Below are 21,499 nucleotides of genomic sequence, written 5' to 3'. Positions count from 1 at the left end.
AAGTTCCGGACGGAGCAAGTCTCGCGCAGCTTGGCAATAGGGGCGAGACCTAGCCAAGCACCGTCCGGCGCACGCGCAGGTTTAAAAGGGCCTCCCGGAAGCCTGGTTGGGAACTTCCGGCCAATTATTATTAAACGGTGTATTATTTGGGGAGGCCGGAAGTTGAGGGGCAGAGCCGGAAGCGATAGGGGAGGGTCCGAGAGACCTCGGGCACCTCCTCTAAAGGCAAGGTCAGACACACCTCCTTGAACGAGCGGGGGCGGAGTGTTAGACCGGAAGGAGAAAGCAATAGGTTGTCATTACGTTTTCTGACGTCGAAGATTTGTCTTCCAGGCTCTCAGGATTTAAAGTACAGCAATGGAGGGCAGCCTACTGTCCGCTATAGGGGCTGAGGTCACAGCACGGTTGTCCTCTCTCTTGCCAGCCTGGACTGTCGTCTCCAAGAGCGACTTGTAGGATGGTTATCAGTGTGTACGTGTGTTTACTCTTACAATATTCCTGCTCATGTTTCTCTTTTCGACGGTGGTTAAGGTTCGTATTAACAAAGACGTGACAGGTAGACTCGAAGGCAACCACGAGTGATTTAGCAGTCTGCTTTCCTGCCCTTTATCTGCCACTTAATTTACCTGCTTTAAAACGGCTTCCTTCCACACCGAGTCTCATGCCCATTCTCACTTATTCCTTGTTACTCAGCTACTTTTTAAGGTGGTTGAGCCGTTTCATGTTGCAACTAATCACAGCCCAGCAAAGCCTTCAGAGTCCCGCCTCCGGTAGCCCCGTCTCCCCAAAACCACCAACCTCCACCCCCAAACTTGAGAGTGGATTAGTGCCAGGAATACTGAAGTTTACTGGTATAATGCTTTTGCATTTTTCAAAAGACCTTTTCATAGCCCACCAGAGGAATGTACATCAGGGAATAATACAATCTAGACAGGCCTGAGGATGCAAGGGCTGAACGTCCAATCTGGGAACTCCCTCTACCTAACTGGTTTGAGCAGGATTTACTGAGTGGTGGTGTAACTGTACAGAGACCTAATATACCCAAAATCTTCTTACTTATTCTTGTAAAAAAATGGTAAAATACGGGAGCCCTTGACAAGGTTAAGTCATTCTTAAGTCATCTAATCAGAATTGTTGAGGTTAAGTATAAATTCTTATAAAATGAGCTTGCATCGTTTCTTTGCTCTCTCTATACAAATGCAAAGTAGAATGAGCTGACTCTCCAAATAGTGTAGAACAAAAATAGGTTTTGCTACTTAGAAGCTTCAACTAACTCAAATCTTCTTTCACTTTGAATGTGTATTAAGCCACACTACTTTATAAAATTGTTTTGCTTTAAAAGTGATCCAAACCCAATTTTAAAAATTCTAATCCGAGTATAGAACAGGACTGATTAGGTTGTCTGTATCTCTTTTAGGAATAGTTTTTTTCCAAGTCTAAACTCAACTTTGAATATTAGTTTAAGCATAGAAATTGTGGGAGCTACTTGAACTCAACATAAATCTCTCAGCTGAATTCTCAAAACGAGTTATTTCAAGAGTATAGTTTATTATTTATAAAAGGTGCAAAAATGTAACAAGTGATAACCTTATAGAACAATGTAAAGAATCCTGCCAGCAATTATTTTCCCTCAGATGTGTAAGCAATTTAAGCAACATAATTAAGTGCACCTTTACTCCTATAGTGTTACACCAATGAGGAAACAGTAACTTTTCTAAGGATACATTGGTGAATTCTTTATTCAAAACATTTTTTAAAAGTCAGTGTAATGCATGTGCATTTTACAATAATATCCATAGGTTTCCACAATATAGTCAAATGAAAACAGCTTTAGTTTTACTTTGAAAACTCCAAGAAATATACACTGTTCGAGATTTCTGCATTTTTCTCCGTTATGGTCATGCTTAAATTCTATTACATGTTGAAAATTCCGGCATTTTCAGGAAGTCTGATATTGTACATAGGTAAAATAATAAAATAGATTCAAGGAAGGGGGCATAAAAACCCAAAACAACTTAAGTTGGTGGAAAAATAATCTGGATTATCTATTCAATTTATAAGTACCTACAGTTATTCTGGCATTGCAAAATAACCAAACATGGCATCTCAAGTTATATTCATGCATTCAAAATTTCTTTATGGTCCACTAATAAATATTGGTGAAGTCCAAGATAGGGATATAGATTATTAAGTACAATGAACATGGTAGAAAAATTTACACACGTTCAATATAAATTTTACAGAACCAAACACATTGAAATACTTTTTAATATTTAGCAAACACCCTAAAATCATATACAAGATACACTGTATTTATGACAAATAGTCTAAAGCAAGGGGGGAAAAATCAAGCCTTTTACATTATTCCAGTATTCAGTGTTCATTGTTCAGTGGAAGGCAATATAGAAAAGTACTCAGCAAAATTATCATCAATTTAGATTACCTTTTATGACAGTAAAACTAAAATCTTCACTATCCAAAGGATGCAGAGGATTAAGGTAATCATACAGGTAGTTCAAGGGAAAAAAACTTTCACCTCCTTTAAGTGAATGTTCAAGCTAACACCATTTTGGAGTTTTACTTTCCCATATCAATTTCCAGTTCATTATATTTTCTTCATAGTATTGGTTAGCAGTCACTTAATGGAACCTAGTAGCAATGCTGAGGAATCTGCTCAGAATATTTTTATCTCAGTGTAAATGTCCAGTAAATTTACGTCCAGTATACCCTCTTAAAAAATGTATCACTTTACAGTGGAAAAACCTAACAGACACTACCTCAGCCAGGTGATGAAGTTCAACATCGACAATAATAAGTCGTAATGAATGATGGTATGTACCTTTGAATGGTGTGATATGAATGGCACTTCTGCCGTCTTTCTTCCAAAAACTGGTAACACCTGTCTAATCGTGGGAAAAAGATCAGACAAATTCCAGTTGAGGGCCATCTTACAAAATTCTAGACCTGTACTCCTCAATACTGTCAAGGTTACCAAAAACAAGAAAAGTTTGAGAAAATGTCACAGCTAAGAGGATACATGATGACTAAATGTAATGTGGCATCTTGAATCCTGGAACAGAAAAAAGACAGTTAAAAGCTAAGGGAATCTAAATAAAATGTAGACTTAATAATGCATTGATATTGTTTCATTAATTGTGACAAATGTTTCATGGGTGTGTCATATATGGGTTCTATCTATACTATCCTTGGAATTTTTCTGTAAATCTAAAACTATTTTAAAATAAAAGGTTTAATGAAAACTTTGATGAACATACAACTGCCTTTTATTCTTTTATTTACTTATTTTCATGATAAAATTATTTTAAAAATCATACTACCTTAATAGTAAAAAGAATGCTTTCTGTTCCGTGCCAGTCAATGTTTTCTACAGGCCAATCTCTTGGTTTAGTTTTACCTCTAACCACCACATATTTATTTGGCAAATTAACTGATATTTATATTCTTCCTATCCTTGGGAATGTTTTATTTCCTGTGGAAATAAAATTTTCAAATGATTTCTTTTATTTAAACTTTGATTTAAACCTACAATATTATACACACACACATATGCATATGCACATCTAAATATATCTGTGTGTGTGTCATTGAAAGAAACATACTTCTTGTTTGTAGCTTCAGTGTGATGTTGGTGAACTGAGAACAGTGATTTTGAATCACATTATTGAACAAAGCAATAACATATTCATATATTTCTCTGTCTTAAAATAAGCTTGGTTGTATTTTTTAATGAATAATTAAATCAGATTTTTAAAGTATAGTTTGAAAAAAATCGGGGGAAAGTGCATTAAAATGGCATTTAATACATACATTCTTGAAAATAGGAATTATTATTGAGCTGGAGAACTTTGATAAAATAGTAATATCATATGTAACACTTCACTCTTTCCATGTTTATTTCATTCCCATGGCCATCCTGTAAATTATTATATTCCTCATTTGAAGATAAAGAAACAGGCTCAGAGAGGATAAGTGATTTGCCCAAAGTCATATGAGACAGAAATGTAACTTGAAACCAAATTTATAATTAAAGGCTGGTATCTGGAAACAAAACTTATCGCTCTGTGCACTGTTGTGTGTTGCAAGGATACTACTAAGAGTGTTGCAGAGAAGATCTGAAGCAAGTTTTTGGTATCAGTTTCATTGGTAAATATTTGAAGTTGCAGCAAGTAAGGAATAACTAAACTTTTTGCAGATTGAGTATTGTTTTCTCAGGAGAACAAACATATTGGTCAGAAATTTTTTAAAAACTGAAAAGAGCATGCAAATATAAGTGTCTGAAAACTATGAAAATTAAGGTCATAAACTGTCAACATAAATACACAGGCAAAAAAAATTCTGGAAATATCTTTACCACTTTTCAAAATAATTTGCCAATGTATCTAATGCAAAGTTTTCAAAACTCAAGTTTGACAGGGTTCTATCTATAGACATTTTGGACCTAAGAAATTTTAGGTGGCTTATTTTCCTATTTTCTGATTGTATGTTAAATTTCTTCCTTGTGTATTTCTTCCTCAACACATCTGGTATATTGCATTTTTTTGCAAATGTAGTTTGTTACAATTACAATATGACATTTTTTCCAATGTAAGTTAAAAGTGTATAGAAAAAAATGGATAAATTCAAAAAATAAGAATCAGGTATTATTTTAAATCAGCTTAATGGGGTGAAAGTGTATTTTTTTGCCCCTAATAAATAAATACTATTTACTTATTTCTACAATCTTTTTGCAAAACTGAACTATCAGGTAAATATATGATACACATTTCATTCCACAAGTAAGAATCTAGGCAGCATTAAAGGATACGAATAAACACCCCATGCACCATGACCAAATATCAGAACTGGTCATCCTATGTACATATTTTAAAATTGAAAAAAAATGACCACATTATGGTCTTGATTTTTGCACTTCATAGTGTTGATATCAAGATTGTGTTTTGCTATTGTTCTCTTGCCAGTGCACCTGCTGTGCTTAGAGCTGCCCTATAACACTGTCGGGACATCTGTATTACCTTTAGGTAACATAATAATAGTTATCCAGAGTAAAGAAGCATCATGCGTTCATTATTAATGTGATCTATGTTCCAGATCCATCTCTGAAGAAATCTCTCCAATTTATATAAATATATGTATACATATTCATATATAATCTATATCCTCTACTTTTCTTTCCATTATAGACACATCTGAAGTTAGGCATTATTTAAAGAGCATTAACCTCTTTCTGTGTGCATTAGCAGATTCTAACAGTATACAAAGATATCTTGGCAATGTAAAATATAAAGTGTACTTTCTAAAGTGCTAATTTTTCCCCAGGGAGGAATTTACTCACTAGGAAAAATCAAACTCTACCAAAACAAATATTGTGCTCTTGGAATGGTAGCATAGACACCAGTTGAGGGCTTTTTTTTTTGTTTATTATAGCTCTGTAATTAAAACTGAAGGAATTATACCATACCTTAAAAATTGGTAGAGTTGCAAGTACACAGACATACTCTTACATGGAAACTTTAAACGTTTTGAAATTAAAAGAGAAACACTCCCCTCCCCTGAAAATAGGAATTTAGCAGGGAAATCTCACGTAACATCTGATGTGTAAATCTACTCTAGAATCATTCTCAACACAACTTCCTAATCAGATTTCAAAAGGATATACTAGCTTCAAAATCTGTATACTACAAATGCCCAGAGTTAGAGATTAGGACTCTTTATAAGGGCCCTTATCTTTTACATTTGGTAAAATATTAAAGGTATTGTCAAACAGACAATTCATCTAATAGTCCAAAGTATCTTATAAAGATAACTTATGACTAGCAAGTCACCATCATATATAGTAACAACAAGAATATAAAGTCTACATTTAAAAAGATTGATGCATGCAGTGTATCATAGCATATTACATATTTTCTAGTCATGTGCCTCAAACACAGCAACAAGTATGATATTACAACATATATGTGTATACAGCATAGTAGCATAATTCTAATCAAGAAAAAAATTAGATAATTTAGGAACAATAAACTTCACAATAGAAGTGATGATTATTTTAGCTTTTTCTTCACTCGTTAGGAAAAAAATACGACATTTTGTAAACATCTTCATAGCTATCTTTTTCACCATATTACTGAAAACTATTGTTCAAATAGTAAATATCTAATTGACATGGATAAAGCATGTCTTAACACACTAACACTTTCAGACAGAAACACGCATTTGTTAAAAGAAATAATTATAAATATTTTCTATCTTGTATTTTAACTACATTTTCATAAATAATGTATTTAAAAGTGCTGAATATAGTAGGATAGTCAGCAACGCCAGTGTAAACAGAAACGTTTTGTTTTCTACTCTGCAAACTTTTTTTTTTAAATCCCATTTTGTCAAACACTGCAACAGTTAAAATATTTGCATAGGGAATAGATAATAGCCCTTTTAATCATATCTCCTGAATTCTGTATAAGTTAGAAAATCAAATTCACTTAAAAAAGCAATCCTTGAAATGTTTTAAGTTTATGGAAAAAGAAAATTACGATGTCAACCTTTCAAGTAAAATAAATGTTAAAAAGAAAACCCCAAACTTGATTTTTTAAAAAAAACTTTAATAAATTAAAAAAATGAGAGGTAGTTAAAAAATGACAAAGGAAACTTATAATTTTAATATCCTTAATATAAGGCCAGTATTCTTAGTGGATATAAATATGTTTAAAACTTTCATTTTAGGTTACTCAATATTTATTAAGTTTAAGATTAAAAAAATAGCCTCCAGGGGATGTTAATATTCAAATGTAACACCTTGATATAAATATGACACTGACTTTTGTGTGTGTGTGCGAGATGGGATACTGTTTTCTTGAATGTCAAAAGTACGTGCCAATGTCAGGCAAGTATTTTTTGTCTTAAAGATTTAGTAGTACATATAAAAAATAATACGGCAGCTAAAAGATTTGAGCACTGTACTGCCTTTCAATTATGGATCAGAATGGTTTGGTTTTAACATTTTTTAAATAAGTCATTTTTAAGATACTATGTGAAAACAGTTAAGGTCTGAAGTAGAGAATTGTCTTCTAGAGAACCCCTATAAAACTTTTCTTGCTTAAAAACTTAGCTTTTCTTGGATTTCACTTTCAAGGAAAATATGCCACAGCACAGATGCTATTCATCAAAAGTTTTATGATGCTACATATAGGCATTCCTTTATTAAATCCTTTCTTTATATTCCAAAACTAAGTTATCAAGCTTATTATTTTTTTTTTGCTAAAGTACATACTTTACACAACCATTTTAGAACTGGAGAGCCAGTCTTTAATAAATTAATTACAGTATTGGACATCTGATACATAGATTCATTTTCCTCTATTACAGTTAAAAACAATATCACTCTTTGATTTGTCTTTGAGATAGAATATCTTAAAATTGTTTTGTGCTTTTTTTTCTCTTTTCTTCATATATATATATATGAAGAAAACTCTTCCGTAATGAAAATGCCACAGTTTTGGCAGTGAACAACCAGAGGAATTCCCCATTAGGATTTTCCAACAAACAGAGATAAATAGCTCTTTTTTCATGTACAGAAATATTGGCTTCAAAATTAGTGTACTGAACACAGTATATAGCATGTTGAATATCATAGTTACAATTTAAAAATTGGCTTTTTCTGTCTTAGATTATATTTAAAAATGCAAACCACAGCCAACTTTTTGGCAATTATTTCTATAAGACCATATTGCACGAAAGTCCTTAAATACAGATATAAGTTATGCCATTGGCTTAAATATTAACAACAACTACATGGCAAATGAAGCAGTTTTACTTTGCACATGCAGTCTCTGGATACACTAGGAGACTGTTCATAGGACTACAAATACAGTTTGCTTGCAAGTAGAATGCGTGTTGAATGAAACAAACTTAATTTGGCAATTCATTGTTTCAGGTGGTATTTTCTCCAAACGTAACCATGGATAACCTTGATACAAAATGGAGACAAAGACCATATGGTTGTATTTTCACAGTAGCCTGAGGAATGCTAAACTGTAGTTCTCCAGGAACTCAGTTTCAGGTGTTATTTAACTACTTTTATTTCTCATCCCAGCCCTCCAAAATGATATTTTAAAAATAAAAATTAAGATTCAGAAGTAGAGCTGGCAGTACTTTCAACAAATGACTTATAAATCTGAGAGTTCAAAAACCTTGGGAAAGAATCTCTGTGCATTAAGGTATATATCTGAAGTTGGGCATCTTCATACATGTGAGCATTGGGATCCAACAGATTTCTGTTGATCACCTCTCTAACTCGAGAATCGAGGCTGACCTAAAAAGAAATAAGAGCAGATACATTAAATAATATTTTTTCAAAAGATCTCAACTAAGTAAGTATAGATTCATGACATTTCAGAGGAACCTCACAGAATAACTCTAAAATCTTGAGGTTAGGGGCTTCCCTGGTGGCGCAGTGGTTGAGAGTCCGCCTGCCGATGCAGGGGACGCGGGTTCGTGTCCGGGTCCGGGAAGATCCCACATGTCGCGGAGCGGCTGGGCCCGTGAGCCATGGCCGCTGGGCCTGCGCTTCCGGAGCCTCTGCTCCGCCACGGGAGAGGCCACAACAGTGAGAGGCCCGCATACCGCAAAACAAACAAAAACAAACAAAAAAAAACAACAGAAAAACAAAATCTTGAGGTTATGTTTTCAAAGGTTACGTAATAACCCTGCATACTTTTCTCCTTCAAAAGTTGAATTAAACAAACAAAAAACAACTTTTAAACCAGAATTTTAGTTCAGATATCTTGGCTTACTTGGATGTATCTTTTCTACGCATTCACTCAGGAGTTTTTTTGACAATTTCTATTCGTTGTTGCGGTGCTAGAGAATTCCCTGGCCAGAATACAAATTGACGTCCTCCTATTATGAGACTGCTGGGGTAACTCTCTTGATGGAACAAGGCAAAAATCTGGTGGAGAGTAGTTCTCTGTCAAAACTTAACACGCATATCAAGTGCTGATTCCCAATAGTTTCAAATCCCAACAAGTCCTCCCGTGTCAGAAGGACACCAGGAATGTGGAAGGGCTGAGTAGAGCAGAACGACAGCACACACTCTTTAGCTCTTCTATCTACCTGGCATGGCATAGGACACTCTGTAGCCCATACCTAGGAATACATCCAAAGGTCTCTGTACTAAAGATTAAGCAGAATATTTACTTGAAATTCAATCTCTGAAAGGAGAAATGTAAGTAGGAATTCAGAGTACCCATTAATCATACAGTGTTATTTGAAAAGTGTAAAGAAATTAAATTCTGCAAGTGATTCAGTTTTGTTTTTTGTTTTGTTTCGGTTTTTTCCTCCCTAAATGCTAATCTGGTTGGAACTGGTAGAGCATGCTGAAATGGGAAGGGGGGGAAATTAAATACCAATAAATGCCAATAAATGGGAAATTAAATACCAATAAATGGGAAAAGAACTAAGGTCTGCTCTGAAATGACATGTTAGCAACACCCTCTAAGAGGCAAACCACCTCAGAGTCTTGATCGGTGTCCATAGTTCTCACCGTTGAACAAAGACTAGGGCATTGTGATCCACAGTTATTTGTCTCATGACGTACTCAAGTCTATACAAACCTTTCATATTTATAGCTGAACGTTTTGTCACAAGCATTTTGCAAAAGCCTTTTTGGTTTCGGCTTCTTTTCCCACCCACTGTTTGGACTAAGCCTGGGATCTGAAACAGTCCCAATGACGGAAGCCACTCGTATTCCATTTGGTGTCCCCAGATGCCTGAGCTCAGCAGCCCATGTGGTGTTGGGTTCCTAGATATACACCGGGGATGGCTGCTAAGGGAGGATGTGTCGGGAAATGGTGATCCAGACTAAATTTCTGTGGTTTAGCTAGACTAACATATATAGAAAAAATTAAATGTTTCTTGGCTGAACTATATATTCTTCTCTCTAAATTCTAAAGAAAAAAAGAAAAGATGTTCTGGAAATGGATCGTTTACATTTTATTCTCTGTGTTACTGCCATAAGAGGTCATCTTCAAGTACCAAGTAATAAAAAGTACAGAATTTTTATCTAAGCTTTCTCTTTAAAAATATCATTCGTTTTTCTACTCAAAAGGAAAATATTGACATTGGAGTTTAAAGTGATAGATCTTATTCTGAAATGTGGTGTTATGGTCAAGTGAATCTTAACAAACATATTCTATTATTTTTGTAAATTGTGCTCTTACTTTCAAACTTGGGAAATTTTTCTTTCATTGGAGAGAGAAACATTAGATTAGTGATAAAGAGGTCATTTATTTCTTAAAGAATAGCATAATGAAATATATGCTATTTAACATATATGTTCCCTAACACATATAATTAACATATTTAACATGTGATAAACTGGTAACAGTTTATCAGTAGCTGGAATAATATTAGTTATCTGAAGACAGAGAAATAAAATAATCTAAATTAGTAAATGTGTTGAGTCTTCACTGTATAATTAAAACATTTTTTTGGCTAATTAAAAGCAGTAGTGAAATGCAGTACAGAAAGTAGTACCATTCAACATTAGTAATCTGTAACAAAAACACATTTGCTCTTTCCATTTGAAAAATAAAATATTTTCCTAAATATCTGGTTGTTTGTTTGAAAACGTTGTCTGTCAGTCAAAACAAGTGTCAAACAACAAGGATAAACCCCATGAGCATAACAGTCTATAGTTTCATCTTGTAGGATCTTTGTGCTTCGATTGTGGAACATCTATAATACAAGTTAGTGTGGGTGGATCCCAGCATGGGCCTGAGCCATTGTCACCCTAGGATTCACCCATGATTGGATGGCTTGTAAGGCCAATGCATAGGACTGAGGAGTTTCCTGTAAAGAACTCATGCTAGGGGAAGAGAAAGTTGAGTAGCACAAGACAAGAGCTATCCTTGGGCAATGGAAATTCTTTTCTTACTCAGTCCTCACAGACTCCCATATAGGTGGGGTGAAGGGAGGGACGCAGTGCAGCAATAACAGTTAAAAAACGATCTACTAATGTGGGACAGGGCACAAGAGGGCACTGAGAGGCTGGCAGCATTTAACTGGCAGTTTTAGCAGTGCTGGAAATGTTGGCAGTGTTGAGAGGTGGTAACTGAAGCTTTAAAAAGGCATAAGTGACTTTGTGACAGGACTCAATGAACTTGGAAGCATCCATTCCCACAGGGAGTAGGAGACAGAGAAGAAGAAAAACACGTGGCTTGCAAACATAAAAATATGCACCAGCAACTCCACAAACTAATTGGGGGGAAAACGAAATGAAAGCTAAAGATTCAACAAGAGTATGGGGGGTAAAGTGGGGAGGCTGAAAACAGAAATCTTTCTAGTGTGGTTGGGAAAACCTGGGTCAAATTGAATTAAATATTATGCTTGATAGATTTCCTAGCAATGGAGCCAATTCATGTCAAATAGGTCAGTATTGGCAAAAGGGAGCACACCAAGTTTTGACCCTGTCTTCCTCTTCTAGTCATCATGGAAATTTTGACTCTTCGACATTTTTTCGGTGGAATTGTACTGAAGATGATGAATTACCACTAAAAGTCTTTTACTCTCATAAAGACCCTCCTAAGTCAATTAATACCTTGAACAATTTTTTTACACATAATGATTTAATTTTTCTCCCATTTTTCCACTTTATTTTTACTGAAGCTGCTTTACTTAGGATTATTTTCTAAGTAAAATTCTGATTAATTTTTTTCTTTTTCCTTTATAAGTCCACGTGCAATTTTATCAATTATAGTTTTTGCCATTGGAAATGTTCTTTATAATTTTAACTAAATTAGGTCTTCTCATGTAAAATTTTACAGATCTGAAGGCTATCTGGTTTTCCTATCTGTTTTAATACACTTTTACCACGTGTGTTTTTAGTCATATTATTTTGTGTTGGTTATTTCTACTGAAAATAATTATAAATTACAAATAAGATTGATTATTGGAATGTGTTTCTTGGACCAAACATCACTGGTAGGATAAAGTGGAGTAACCATATTTCTGATGGCGTACAAATGATGGGAAAGTTAATCTTGTTTCTGAAGGAGAGTTCAGACATGTGGTTAAGGTTACTAGTTCTTATCGTGTCTCAAGTTCAAGTTTGGGTTCATAGAAATCCATAGTAGTATCATGAATGGAATAACTCATCAGCATATTGTAGTTGGAAGAGCATCACACTTGGAATCAGAAGATCTTAGGGTTGTGTTCTCTCTCTACCAGATATAATGCTAATATCCTTGTTTTACTTCTTTGAAAATGAATTTCCTTTCCTATAAAATGGTGCCATCTGTCCTAGAGGCTAAAGGATTCTTGTGAGACTTATACTGTAATAATATACGTAAGACTATTTTGTCAACAACAAAGTTTAAGCCCAGTGTAAAGTAATAATAGTAATGATAATAATAATCGAGCATATGTATAATGACACCTCAAACCCAATGTCTTTCGACTTTGTATCAACTTGAATTTTACCTTCTCAGAGTGACCTTACCTGACTAACCCTATTCTAACTACATCATTTGACCTCCACCCCCATCATAATGTTTATCACGATTTTTAGTTACTTGTTTTTGACATGATTTGTTTGTCTTCCTAAAATGAAAGCTCCATAAGGTATAGGCCAATGTTCACCATCATATCCCTAACATCTAGCCCAGTACCTGGCTCATAGGAAGTACTCAATAAGTATTTTTTGAATGATAATATGCATGCACAAAGAAATGAATCTAGGAAAGTACAATCACGAGTCCTGTTTAGAAAAACTGATTTAAATTATTGAGAGTGCTAAATTCACATGATTTTGCACGAAGAAACATCTGTCTGTGTGCACACATAGGACCCACGTGTCTTTCACATATGCATTATGTTTAGATAATTCTGGTGTTTAAATAGGCTTTTTGCTTTTTCCTCCCTGATAGCAACTGGAAGTTTAGGGTGAAATCAGAAGAAGCAAACAGTTCCTATTACTATAAAAACTGTCATTCAGCAGAGCCTGAAAGTCATAGATTTAGTGGGTTTTTGAGCTTTTTCCATGCCCGCATTCTACAGAACAAGGTATCTAAGGCTGCAGAGCACTGAAGTGAGTTTCTTAGTGTTAAACAGATGGTTAAGTGGCGGGGCTGGATTGCAGCCCTGGTTAAGGACAATGCTGTCACTAGATATCCGAACACACAGAGTTTTCTTCAATTCCAATAAGTCTTACAGTTGTTTCAGCATTTATAGATATTTCTTTATTCAACAGCTCAATGCTGTTTAAGTTGGTCATAACTTTTAAGCAAACTTTTTATTAAAGTTCTTTATTTTGCTGGGTTTGTCTTTTCAATACTTAATATAAGTTGCCACTGGCATCTGTGATGCATAGCAAGCCTACTATTAGTCTTAAATTCCTCTTTATTACGTCCATTTGTTTTCCCTTTGAGGACAAAAAAGAAAATTCACTTTTGAAAGAAATGTTATTTTTGTCTGTTTTTAGATTTTTTTTTTTTTAATTTAAAATTTGGTCATTTCCCCTCTTGAAATGCATGCTATGCCAAGAGTGGAAGTTATATTGCCTCCTGGTTGTAAACATCTATTTTATAACATAACATCCAAATTATCAGCACTCTGGCTTCATGAAGGAAATATGCTATGTATATATATATATATATATATATTTGTTTTTTTTGCGGTACGCGGGCCTCTCACTGTTGTGGCCTCTCCCGTTGCGGAGCACAGGCTCCGGACGCGCAGGCTCAGCGGCCATGGCTCACAGGCCCAGCCGCTCCGCGGCATGTGGGATCCTCCCGGACCAGGGCACGAACCCACGTCCCCTGCATCGGCAGGCGGACTCTCAACCACTGCGCCACCAGGGAAGCCCCAATGTATATATAATATTAAGAATGTAGACCTCCTTAACATTTAACAAAGGGCAACATGATGACCCAATCTAATTAAAGTAAAATGAAAGTCTAGTGAAGAAAACTGAGGTTCTGGTTAAGAATAAAGTCCTGACAATTTTCAGTTATTTAGTTATTACCATTTTACAAATGATTCAAATGTTCATATTCTTCAAAAATATTCTAAGTAGAAACAGATTGTCTGGCTCCAAAGTGGGAAGTAGATTCCCAGCTCCGATGGCCTTGCAGTGGTTGCTCTGAGCACCATGTTAAGACAGGCTCTGAGGTTGAATCTGGGTACAGCAGTGAGGAAGACCGTGACTAACTGGCCATGACATTTGGAGGGGAGAATGCAGTAGTACCACAAGGGCCTTACAGCTGCCATTCTGGACTTGGTTTACTATCCTCTGTGCCCCTTTGAATTTTGATTTTTATAAACAAATCAACTGAACACCGAGGCCCAGAAAAAGTGAACTAATTTATCCCAGGCCACACAATTAAGTTGGAGCTGAGCATGGACTAGAATCTGTCCACCCGAGTGTTAGTTCAGTGTTCTTACTACTATATAGTTAGGGCTCTCTGGATGGGACATGTCTCTCCAGTGGTGGAAAACAAAACTTGAAGGGTGATAACACAGTATCATTAAACGGTTAGCAGTGTATTGTTGATTAGAAATGGACAAGTTTTTGCATAGAAGGTCAGTGAGATATAATAGTTTGGAAAGGGCCCTGGGATAGCTAGAAGGTGAGTGCCATTTTTGGAGTATATAAGTGAGTCAAGTCATCTGGCTAGGTTCAAAAGTAAATATATCTATACGTGGGCTTAAAATATAACTTCTTAACAATTATCTTTTATAATTGGGTTTATTCAATAATTGGGTTTATTCAATTTTGCTGCTAAATAATAAGTGTAATTACTATGTTGACAGGAGAGCCATCAGTTGGCTAAACAGAGGTACTTCATACAGTCCAGTCACTTAGATTCTATGTTGAGAATTATTTATATATCAGCAAACAAGTAGCCAAATGATAAAAATTTGAATTTTACCTCTGCCTCTGGTATTTAGAGAATATTAAAGGAGAGAGGCTATTACACTAAATATTAGTCTATTTAATTTAGGAAAGGTCATGTTCTTATTCAGGAAATAATATTTTAATGACTTTTCGGTGAAACTCATGTTCAAAGTAAAGAAATTTGGTTAAAACAAAACTCCATTACTTTTGCAAAATAATGAAAATCCAATAATTTATATTTCAGTAATCAATAACTATGATATCTCTAAACTGTGGCCCAGAGAAGAAGTAATTTTGTGAAAATTAAGTATTTTACAAAGCTCCATCAATGAGTGACATCTGAAACTCAAGAGCTGTGAGAACAGTGGGGAAGTGTTTCCCATAAAAACTTAAAATTAGAAAATGGAGACTGTAAAATAAAGGAATTATATGTACTTAATATAGAGAGCACTTTTTCTACTAACATTATTTTAAAATGGGACAGTCATCATTTTAAGAGGATACATAGTACAAAGGAATGGACTAGATAATTTAAACAATAATCATTTTCAAATGATACATGTTACATATTTGGGGGAGAGAAATGGGATAGATAATCTTCCCAAAGACTCTGTAATTATGTGTACTTATGGACAAGAGAAGCACATCTTGGGGCACATTTGGATTATTTGATATATTTGCCATGTATTGCAATATTAAATAAAAATGAAGGTGAGCTTAATATACTTATAAAATTCAAGTAGAACTGGTTAGATGCTGAGGTTCTAGAGAGACCAGAAACCTGAAGAATGTATTTTTAGGATGCAGAATTTTAATGGTGTTAGAAATACAAAGTGGCATCAGTAATAAATGTATTGAGGCTATAGAAAAATTTCTCCCCACCTTGTTTCTATGAATACTTTTTCTGTGTTAATCAGGAAATAAAAATTAAGACAATCTTTGGTGTATCCAATTCAAGGTTTCTCATTTTGCAGAGACAGTGCTATTGGAGTACTCTGGAATACCAATGGCACGAACGGATACATCTTTAAAAAATTACTTAGGTATATCTGATTAGAAGTGAAATAGCTTGTATAGCATCCCAAGCACAGAGCTGATAGACCAGACGCAAACTCATCTTACAGATTTAAAGGTAAGGGCCGCACCAAACGCTGAAGGAGACAGATGCCTGTCTCTAGGGGATGTAATAAACGTCCGCGTGCAGGAGAGGGGTGTGGAGGATAAAGTCCGGAGGCAGACAGCACCAGGTCAAATGCACAGGTAAAATCACAGTGGCTTAAGAGAGACAGAAAAGACAGCAAGAGGGTGGCGTGCAGAAGAGAAGGCATTCTAGGAAATTCTAAGTTCAAATTCTGAAAAGCCCTGCTGGAACTCAGTCACTCGGCACTTCAGAGGCCAGGCGCACTCTCAGCCCCTCCCTCACCAAATGCTTGTTAACTCTGGTAGCGGGACCGTTTCTCAGGAGCAAACTGATTTTTAGAAAGCTAATGGAACGGTGTCAGTCCGGTTGCTTGGAAGGTTCCTTGTTTATCAGGTACATTCTGGCAATGGGAAAAATATCTTGCACTTATAAATAACAGGAAAACCAGAACAAGTAAAATGATTGCCATTACACATCTCTCCCCCAAGAATATTAATGGGTCCTAAAGGGTCATACTTCAGTTCTGTAAAAATTCTATCATAAGCATCAACATGGCAGGGTTTCTTTTGTTTTCGTTTTTTTCCCCTATACCAGAGGTTTTCAAACTAGTACGTATGTGGAAAACTTGTTAAAGATATGGATTCCTGGGCTCTATTTCCCAAAATTCAGATTCAGAAGTCCTGGGTCAGCCTCGAGAATTTGCTTTTCAAACAAATGCTCCAGGTGATTCCTATACAGGTGATCTGGGGATCACACTTTGAGAAACACTGCCCCAAAGTAAGTTCTTCTTTTCCACTTTAAGTCACGGCAAATTGTATCACCAGGCTTCCTAATGGTAGTTCTGAAAAGCAAGTAGACTATCACATGATTCAGCTAGAGATAAATGATCAAAGCATACTGGGGAGACCTAACCTTGAAACACGTGTTCAGGTAGATTCAGGTAGAATGGAATATAGATTATCTACCCAGACAAGGCTTCTAGCTCGTCCACACCCCATGCATTCATTACTCAATTTGGACAGAAGTCCTTTTAGGTTCATCCTTGGTCTAAGAAGCTCACATCAATATTTTCCAGATTTTTACCTCTTTTGGTGAGAGTATAGAAATGTAATCTTCGTATATCATTCTGGCCTTTTCTTCAATTACTTTTTTATTCTGCTCTTTCTTTAAGTCTTCACAGGCAAGCCAGAAGAGTAGGTTCTCTTCACTGTATTCTGTTCGGAGGAACTCTCTGAAGAGGTTTCTTCCTGCCGGGGCCTTCATCATCTTGTCAAAATTTTGAGACCAGGACAAGACTTCATCTGAAGTGGGGTTTTGGCTGCAGAGACAGAATGGGGCCGTTATCAAAAGCAACTTTGGTGCGGGGATGGGGAGCTGCAGATAGAAATGCCATTCAATTGCTGCCATCTAGTGGTCATTGAGACTCAGTCCAGCCTGACCTGGCAAACATCTGCCAGGACTGGGCTAGAGATTTCTGGGTCTTGACAAAAATTCGTGTAGGTACAGGCTATGTGTTAGGGAGTCAAGCATTCAAGTAGCAAGGGGCTACACACACACTCTGCACGTGGTCATCATAGATTCCTAATGAAGCTTGGGCATTTTTGAACCCAAACAATCGACTGCAAGCCTATGCATTACTTTGAAAGGCAAACTGAACTTTTTTGTTTGCATCTGATGTAGATTTTCATTTCCAAGCCATAAGATACAGTTTCTCTTTTCATCTCTGGTCGCTGTCTTTTCATTTTTCACTGAATCAAAATAAGAATACATTGTGTGCACTTGTCACATATTTTCCTAAACTTTAATAATTATTCTGGTAACTTATGAGCGAATTGTTACCTATGAATGGAGTTATCACAATTAAAAAGCACAGGACAATTATAATGACATCAGGGACTTTTTAGATACCTATATTCAGGTTTTCAGCGACTACTTACCTGCAGAAACCACCAGTCATTACTTCAAAGACGTAAAGGAGAGAAGCTTGGAGATTCTTATGGTTAAATTGGTCCTGATTTTGCTTTGCCATTCATTCGTCTGTTTAATAATTTTCCAACCTAAAATACGCTTGGTCAAAAAATTCTTATATTGTATTTTTTCTTACCTTTTTGACCAAATATTTTATATAGATTTGCTATTATTCCAAAATGTCTGAACTTCCTCATTTGTTTAAAAAAAAGTATAAAAGACAGAAAAATTACTATGAAGCATCAAAATTAAAACCTTCTCATAAGAAGTAGAAAAAGAAAACACATATCATTATACAAATAATCTGCTTGTATTTTAATTCTATTCTGTGGATACTGCATTTCAACTTCTCAGTTTGGAGAAAATACTTAGAGTCCCTTCCAATGGAAATGGGACTGAGGAAGAACTGGGTGCCCTTTCTCACTGACTTAGGTAGTTCCATATCTTTTTTTTGTGTGTTTTAGACTCTTCTATAAAGAGAACAACTTAAAAATATTCTTAGAAAAGGGAAGTAGAGAACTAGGGCAGTTTAGGGGGGGAGGTTAGTTCATGTATCAATCATTGTTTTTTGAAAGGGAAGGATAAACCTAAGCAATGTTTTAGCTGATAGTTTAACAGAGCTAATAAAAAAAAAAGGGATAAAAAGCAGTTGCAATCACAAAATAAGATCTCCCAGACTAAGTATGCATTCATTTCACAAAACCATTTTGAGGAGTTACCGGGAAGCAAGAGATTATGTTTAAGCCTTGGGTAGATGTACACAGCACATACATGCAAGACACAATTACAACGTGATTCACACTCACCATTCCTCTAGGACCTGGATACTCTCCATTTTTGTGGTATGTGTGGGTCTTCCTGCATTTTCCCCTCTTTCTTCATTCCTAACAGTGAGGCTGTAATGTAGTATAACACTTTATTTTGTCGAGGGAAAACCAATTATTTAAAGAAAAGAAAAATATCCCAGGAAAATCTTTCATGGAAGAATTTTATTTTCAACTATGTGAGAGTATTTAGAGTACAAAAAGAGCAATACCATTTTTAAATGTTGGGTAAGCCCATGTCAACTAAAGGAAAGAGAATCATTATTTAATAAAATAAAGTAAATCATAACCTCAGAAAATGGATACTGTTATACATTCGGACTTCATCCATGCATAATTCAAATTACTTAAAATCTCCGAGATAACTTACATGATTATATGCTTTAATATTTGATATATATCATTACATTACTCCTTAGTGTAATGCCATTTTGATTTTTGGTTAGTTCTATTCATAGTTTGTTTTCCATTGATTTTTCCCCCATTGATTGCTGAAAAGATAAAGTGTATCAGAGTCTACAACAGAATTCGCTAAGTTCACATCACCCTTCTCTGCAGACCAGGTTTTCTGTCATCATTCCTCCATCCACTCAAGTTCGAGCAATGGGATTTATATTTGATTTTCTTTGCCCTTTCATCCCTTTAAGTAGACCTCCAACATCTCAAGAGGGAAAAGCCAGTCACTCTGAGGGTTTGGGGTTTGGATATTAGAGCATTGAGTGGGAGGCGTCTCTGTGTCTCTGGGACATAAATTTGGGAGTTCTACAGGAGCGGCTTTAGTAACCCAGAACAAGAATAAGAATTGTCTGATTCAGGTAAACGGTAGCTGAGCAGGGTCGTGGGGTTCTAGGTGCAGACAACGTGATGAGGGGGTTGAGGGCAGATATTAAGAAGCAGGGCGGGGAGGATAACTCAGTGGCCTTGGAAGAGCCAAGCTACTGAATTAGCAAATTGATCCCTCTGTCTAGAAGCCGAGAAGCTTCATGAGAGCCTGTCAGAGAGCAAAAGAAGTTAGATGATGTCTCTTTCAGTTGTTCATTCATTATCTGTTCAACAAAGGGAAATGGAAACTGTTATTTCCTAGTACCTATTGCATATGCCAGGCGTTGTTCTTTTACTTTAATTTACTTTAATTTTACTATCCCCGTTTTACAGATGAGCAAAGTGAGGCACAAAGCTGTCTGGTAGGTTGGCCCAAAGGCCGGCACTAAATATGCGGTATGATTGGAATTTGAACCCAATTCTCTTCAGCCACCCTGTAATTGTTATTATGAACCATGCTGTCTGATAGGCACTGAGGCAATAGAGTACTTATGTGAATGCAGAAAAGCGGCACCAAACATGGCTGTGGCTTAGTGCGCGAAAGCTTCCAACAATTAGCTATTATTGATCTGGAACATCCGGTAAGGGAAGAGGAGAGATGTCTCATTCATTCATTCATTCTCAGGTGCAAGGGTGAGGATGGAGAGAATGTAGCAAAGACGGGAAGGCAAAGGGGTCAATCTACAACTGAAAGTGGGACTAGATGGAAAATTCAGTTGTGAAATTGGACCACCTGGAGAAAAGAGAACTCAGTAGGAAGTGGAAAGGATTCTTCAGTCAGAAGCAGGACACGTCAATGAAAAAAAAAAAATGTCAGAGGGAAGTAAATTAAGTTCTCCTCTACCAGTTTCTAGGGAACGTGGCAGATTTACTGGTGTAGAAAAGGAGAAACCTCTCACAAAGGTGGTATGGCCCAAGGAATTCTGGGAAGCAGAAACTATAGTTTGATTGTTACTCAAATGTCCAGAAGACTGAGGATGGCTCTGCATGGTAGTCAGCAATTCCAGACCCCTCTCAGCCTTCAGCGTGGGGAGCCGCGAGGAAGCAACGAGTGGGGATTCAGAGAGCGGCTGGTTGAGTCTCTGCCTGCCGAGCTGTGACTCTGTCTGCAGGTTAGGAATGTGTTGGAGGGCAGCATCATTAACTTCTCAAAGTGTCTCTGAGTAAGAGTGCCTCTCTGGAATTTGATGTATTTCCGGTAATTATGGGAAAGTGGGTGGGAGGAGATAGGAAGACACCATTGACAATATTCTGTGAAATTTCCTGGGAGAAACTAATGATGCCAAATGTATAAAATATGCAACTTGGGGGGTAAATCCTAGAAAGATCACATTTAAATAGGAAATTAGTACTCATTCTGCCAAGCTTCACCGAGCTCATATGTGTGTGTGCACACATACTGAGGGACTATATAAAGACTGGAAAATGAGCTTGCTTTGCTGATTAAATAATAAACTCCTTGAGAATTTGTTTCAGTTACATTTCCACACAGTATCCTATGGAGCATGCCACACCAATGCAGGTATCCTTATTTGAAAAACTTTAAAACACAACATCGTTGAAAAAATGTGTTCTCCATTGTGTCTTTGCTGTGGAGCAACAAATCTGGAATCTACATACATGATTCACAAGTTTCTGAAGATGAATTCTGGCTCTTGTATCTGTTTCTGTGATATTTACGAACATCCCAAATGCCACCATATCAGAGTGATCCTTATGAAATATTGGGTTGTGTTTATATCTTTGATTTCTACAGATGGTAAAATATGGACACACATTTGTACTAAAACTACTTATAACAGACATTCAGTAAGTGCCTAACTGTTCACCGTT

The 21,499-nt window shown here is 36.1% G+C and overlaps 1 protein-coding gene across 1 annotated transcript in view; it reads right to left on the bottom strand.

Annotated features, from left to right (window-relative positions):
* Nucleotides 1–7,462: 7,462 nt before the first annotated feature.
* Nucleotides 7,463–21,499, bottom strand: part of RGS17 (regulator of G protein signaling 17) — an 81,889-nt gene continuing 67,852 nt past the window's right edge. Inside the window, exons 3-5 of the mRNA XM_065888852.1 lie at nucleotides 18,827–18,916; nucleotides 17,136–17,370; nucleotides 7,463–8,329 (exon numbers count right to left, since the gene is read on the bottom strand). Of these exons, the coding sequence (XP_065744924.1) occupies nucleotides 8,141–8,329; nucleotides 17,136–17,370; nucleotides 18,827–18,916 (514 nt within the window). The 3' untranslated portion in view covers nucleotides 7,463–8,140. The remainder of the gene's footprint in view (nucleotides 8,330–17,135; nucleotides 17,371–18,826; nucleotides 18,917–21,499) is intronic.

Source organism: Phocoena phocoena, chromosome 12 (genome assembly GCF_963924675.1).
Source record: "Phocoena phocoena chromosome 12, mPhoPho1.1, whole genome shotgun sequence".
Classification (NCBI taxonomy): domain Eukaryota; kingdom Metazoa; phylum Chordata; class Mammalia; order Artiodactyla; family Phocoenidae; genus Phocoena; species Phocoena phocoena.
The sequence above is the reverse complement of the archived record's forward strand: the minus strand, read 5'-3'. Positions and strand labels throughout refer to the sequence as shown.